The 5781-nt window shown below is 39.6% G+C and overlaps 1 protein-coding gene across 1 annotated transcript in view; it reads left to right on the top strand.

The window, feature by feature from the left end:
• Positions 1-5520, top strand: part of SLC26A4 (solute carrier family 26 (anion exchanger), member 4) — a gene marked incomplete at its 5' end in the record, with an annotated part of 22648 nt that extends 17128 nt beyond the window's left edge. The window contains 5 exons of the mRNA XM_009079672.1: positions 1421-1651; positions 3092-3146; positions 3461-3606; positions 4908-4991; positions 5497-5520. Coding sequence (XP_009077920.1) covers positions 1421-1651; positions 3092-3146; positions 3461-3606; positions 4908-4991; positions 5497-5520 — 540 coding nt within the window. The remainder of the gene's footprint in view (positions 1-1420; positions 1652-3091; positions 3147-3460; positions 3607-4907; positions 4992-5496) is intronic.
• Between the last annotated feature and the right edge of the window lie 261 nt (positions 5521-5781).

A 5781-nucleotide genomic window follows, 5' to 3' on the forward strand; every position in this document is an offset into this window, starting at 1 on the left:
TACCTTCACCACCTCAGATTGTCTCTGTGCACTAAAACTGATGGCTCTTGCTTGTGTCCATGCTCCTGTTATCCACCTTCCTGTGCACAGCTGAGCTGTACCAGTTGGCTCATATGTTGTCTTTAAAGAAAGTAGCATATGTTCCTCTGAGTGTGGAACGTGCATTCAATAATTCAGTGCTTACAGGAGTACACAGAGGTATAGACCACCTATTAAATCTCCAGAGCTGGAAGTTAGATATGAGTTTTCTTTTCTCAGTGCAGGATGCAATGTTTCCTGTATGTATTTCAATTTATGATGCAGTTAAATGTTCAGTTTGTGTGACATTGCAGCTTTTGACCTGGTAATTTATCATAGAATCATATGTAATAAATCTAATTCAAAGCTGAAAATGCTGTTCTCAAGTATCTCCTAGAAATAAAGCTATTGAGGGCTCTGAAGTATTTATTTTTGTGGGTAGTGGCTTCTCTGCAGGGAGATGCTATTTTAACAAAGAAATAAGAAGAAAGGAGGTAATTATGTGCTCTGTCTTGTTTTTCTTTAAATTTTTGGATGTCACACAACACAGGTCACAGGTTATTTTAGGGATCCTTGCAGTATGGTGATGGCACTAAATTATCCTATAATTAGAGCTTTATTTTTCTTGACAGGATTTTATGATTAGCATAGCACAGAATTTGTGATTGGAATGGCACAGGATTTCTACAAACAGAAATAATACAGTACAATTTATAAGTAGCATAATAGAGAATTTGTAATACAACTTCACTTACAGTTTCTAATCACCTAGACCCTAACTTAGGGTTTCTAATTACCTGGACCTTCTGCAGATCAGGTCAGATCTTAATACCTGGTTTGATGTATCAATATACCACTCATAGTCTAGACTCAAGAATGACCTCATGAAAGGAGACAAGTCACCAATACTCAGAGAAAATAGAAAACAGTGGAGGTGTCCTTGGCTACTCTTGGGGTTTCCCCCACTCAGGACTTGTTACAGACAGTTCTCAGTTCCCTGTTCTGTGATGGGATCATCACCATACCTAGTTGGCAAGGTGTCTTCAAGGCCAGCAAGGAAGGGAGTGATCAGCCTGGTGCCCAGGAACCCTGAAGCTGGTAGGGAGGGGAAGAAGAAACCTGTTTGGTTTGTCTGCTTGGTTCACAGGACCTTCAAGGCCTGAGAATGAGTGAAAAGGGAATGGATACATGACCTGCTTGGCCATAGAGAATGGCTTCTTGCCTTCTAAAATGGTGTTAGTTATGCTAACCACATCCCCAGGATTGGGAGCAGCAGGTACTGGTCACAACTATCTGTCTTGTTCATTCCTGAAACAGAAGGTATCGCAAGGAAGTATGTTCTGCAACTCCAAAACTTTCCCAATTATTAAATTCTATATTCCATATGTTATCTTCACATTAGAATGGCATCATCAGTGAGCCTGGTATTAGTAATGAAGCTTTTGAGACTGATGAGGAACCTGAAGACAACCAAGATCTTCAAGTTCCCACCAAAGAAGTAGAGATCCAGGTGGACTGGAATTCAGAACTCCCAGTCAAAGTAAACATCCCCAAGGTGCCCATCCACAGTCTCATTCTTGATTTTGGAGCAGTAACCTTCCTGGATATTGTAGCTGTGAGATCAATAAAAACGGTAAGGGCATTTTTTCCCTGATGTTCCATGAAAATGAAACTAGTCAGTGGTATGTAAATCAAAAGCTGAAGTTAATTTCTGAGTTTTAAAAAATCTGTCGTTGAAAAATTCTGTCTTCAAAATTTATACAGCAAAATGTAGAATATGGGGGTGTATGTGTTTTATAGGTGGGAAAAATGCATTAAAAGAACAATGTGAAGTTGTATAGTCAAGTGCTCAACAACTGTAACTGCAAAATGTGGTCCCCTTGTATGCATATGTTATGAAATAGTTATATATTTTCTTTCCACATGCCTCCTGCTTTAATCTGGGCACAGGATGATGCTCACTCAACACAGAGGTAGTAAAAATTTCATCTTACCATCACTTTTCAGTCTTTAGCCACAAGATTTATTTATTCATTCCATGTTATTTACATTATGAAGGCAGGAAGAATGATTCATGTCTTTATAGTATTTTCTGTGGCTAGTACCAAGCACTTCATCAACATTCATGAACTCATCTTCAAACATCAGACTATGTAATAAGGAGATAATATTTCTGGTTTAGGGAAAGGGAAATGGGGTACAGAGATTAAGGCCAAGTGTTTCCATTATAGCTTAGTGCCTGGTTACAAGTGTGTAGGACCAGATTGCTCAGACTTTAGGTATCTTATTAGACTGTATTATTGTATTAAAAAATTGTATGTTGAGGTTGCTGCTTTCACTGACTTCGTTTTGCAGTTGGGACTGATTGGGCTGTCTATAAACCAGATCTTTACCAAGACTAGTTTATCAGTTAACAGAAGGGAATGGAAATAGTAATCACCTCAGAAAACACTATTCTAAGAGACTTGCCTGCCACCAGGGAGCCAAGGGCAGATTCCAGTCTCCTGCCTTTTAACTAAGTGAAATACAGGAATGGTGTGTGCTTTGCTTCTGCCTAGTTTCAGTTCAGTTCCAGCTCCTGAGACAAAGAGATATGGGGTCTGTAGACATGACTCTTTCCATATGTAGCATTTTCATCCAAGAACAGGTCCATCTGCTGCACTGCATGAGGGAAAAATCTGTGTAAAAACCTGCATGTGCCAATGAATGATAGTATTGTATCACATACATGGGGAAGTAAAGCTTGCTGGGGCCCATGTGCTCTGGCTTGGAGATGAGAACAGAATGGGAACCTTAATTTGTGTGTGTAAAATAGATATGTCCATTTACATAGCTGAAGGTAGACCACTTCAGAACAGAGGTACTTCACTGCTGGATCTTTAAGCATAGCAAAATATAGCAGTGCCTTATTTACGATGACTAAACAGAACATACAATTTGGAATGAAGACTCATAAAAAAATGAAGTGTGTGTGCCTATACATTACATATACAGACACATATATTATATATAATTTCTCCTCACAGACTGTATTTATTTATGTCCTTGTTGCGAAACTTCTATTTTTTTTTAGATAATTAAAGAGTTTGAGAGAATTGATGTGAGAGTATACTTTGCTTCATATCAAGGTAAATATCCAAATATTTCTACTATCACTTATGCAAAGAATAAAATGAAGATGAGAAGGGATCACCAGATGTGTCTGTGGGAGCGTTTGCTGTAGTAAATATGTGAATTATCACACTGGAAAACAGTGGGAGCTCTGGTAGGATACAAAGAATGGTGGGGATTAAAGGAAATATGGAAAGAAAAAGCAAGATAAAGTCTGATGGATTCCTTTGGCTGCACATTTGATTTCTGATAGTTGCAACCATGTATCTTGACATTTATTTCTTCAATTGCTTCAAGCTGTATAAACCTGTTATGACTTTCTTTCATTCAGACAACCTTATATCCCAGCTGGAAAGGAGTGCCTTCTTTGATGACACTGTCAGGAAAGACATCTTTTTCCTGACTGTCCACGATGCTGTGCTCTACATAAGGAATCAAATGACATACAGTGATAACCAGGACCCCATACTTGAGAAGGTGAGGATATCCTTCTCTCTATCCTCTGATTGAGGCCTTGAGCAACCTGATCTAGTGAGGAGGTGTCCCTGCCCAGGGCAGGGGGTTGGGACTGGGTGATCTGTAAGGTCCATCCTAACCCTTAAATTCTATGATTCTGTGATCCACTGGTACATTGCCCTTCCTTCTATCACCTAGCACTCATTCTTGCAGTTTCCATTACAGCATGGCCCGGTTGAAAACTAGACATGGAACTGTAGTGCAAAAAGAAAGACAGAGTGCAGTGAATTGGGAAGTTTCTGTAGTATATGAAAATGTTTCTAGATCAAAGGAAGGGTCTGCCAGCTACAAGAGCTTGCTAGTGAAAAGAACATGAGAAACAGGACAGAGAACACTTCGTCCTAAGACGCATTTCCTAGTTTCTGACAACTGGCAGCTTAAGAACTTCCTCAGCTGGAGGTTGCATTTGGAACATTCTATTTCATTGTCACAGATGGAGTTTTCTTCAATGTGTCTGTCATGCTCCTTTTGGAACCCCTTCAGACGTTTCAGCTCGACACCATCCTGTGGAGATGGGTTCTCTCATTTTAAATGTGTTATGTGACAAATCCTTCCTGTTTGTTTTGAGCCTGCTGGACTTCTGGTCTGTTAGCTGCAATGAATAATCACTGCCTGCTCCCCATCCCAACACTATTCATAATTTCACAGACCTCTGATCAAAGTTGTAGTCTTGTTCTAGTTGGTGTGAGTGAGTATAGAAGCTGTTCCATGCTAGCATTCATTACTGCTGCCCTTCTCTCTGCATTTCCTGGTTGTATTCCATGGATTTTGAGATGAACAGAACACTCCGTAGCATTTAAAGATCTGGGCTCACATTAGGAAAATGGTTTTATAATATTCTCCTTTCTTCTCACCACAATTCCTTCCCTAACAATCACTATTGTTGTCTTAGGAATAAATAGCAATTAAAATTAATATTACTAATGAATAACTAGGACAGGACCCATATGTAATTTTTGCATACTACTGGTTTATAGTAGAGATTAACACTTTGACAAAGCTATACAGCAGTTTAGACAGGCTCTGTTTTTATTATTTTTACAAAGCCATAACTAGTCATGGGAGGAGAGACAGGAGCAAAAGCTTTGCAACTTTTAAGTTCCTCTCAGCTGAACTACATCAACATCTTTGTCAAGGAACAGTAAAGAACAGACTCTTGTAAGTTGTGGAAGTTATCCTAAGGTATTTCAGAGTAAAAAAATGGATTTCAGTGATATGGACAACACATAACTCATCATGTTTCTTAATTTCTTTCTACCAAGATTTCACTCATGCAGGAGTGTAAGGAGCCCCTAGAGTTCACAGAAACAAGCCAGCCTGACGATGAACTCGATGTCCAGGAAGAGGTATGCACTGTAGAATTGAATGTGTCTGTCCCTTTGGCTGTAGCATTCAGTCATGCTGTGAGAGTATGGCCCTCAGCAGTTGCCTTTTCCATGAGAAACACCTTCTCTGGACACCTGAATGTCTGTGCTGAGTGGAGGAAGTCGAGTTTTTCTTGAAGTGGTAGTAGATTACATCTGCATGAGTATCTCCTCATCACTGTTGCCTTAGAACTAATTTTGCCTTACACAGGCTTATCAATATAACACAAGGTAGATGGCTAAAAGAAGACCTGGTAAGGCTTGAGGCACCAGAGTCCAAAATGATGGTCAATCTCCCCCTTTCACTCATTCTTTGGACTCGGCAGACACCTCCTTGTGCAGTCTGCACGTTTTACAGAAGTTACTTGCTCTGTACTTTCACTGGGTTTTTAGTTAGCACGTACACAAACATTATTTTTCCAAGTGGTGTGTACCCAGGACTAACCATGGCCTGTTTCTCTCCACCCTTTGAAACCCATCTCTGCAGGCTATGCGCAGACTTGCTTCTTGAAGAGACACTGCTGGTACTGTCCTGCCTGTGAACACACAGCAATATTTACCCACCAGTACTATATAAGCATTTTCTGCAATGAAACCAATCTTTGCACTTGAAGAAAACCCTGATTGTTTGTCTGAATGATACAGATCTCTGTAACTCTCCAGATTTTAGCTATCATTATCCCAGAAACATTCTGGATCTTGATTCAGCAAGCACTTTCTGATATGATATATATCCATAAAAACCAGAAGACTGTTATGAAAGATGTACTCA

The sequence above is a fragment of the Acanthisitta chloris genome, unplaced genomic scaffold (assembly GCF_000695815.1).
Source record: "Acanthisitta chloris isolate BGI_N310 unplaced genomic scaffold, ASM69581v1 scaffold3040, whole genome shotgun sequence".
Lineage (NCBI taxonomy): Eukaryota > Metazoa > Chordata > Aves > Passeriformes > Acanthisittidae > Acanthisitta > Acanthisitta chloris.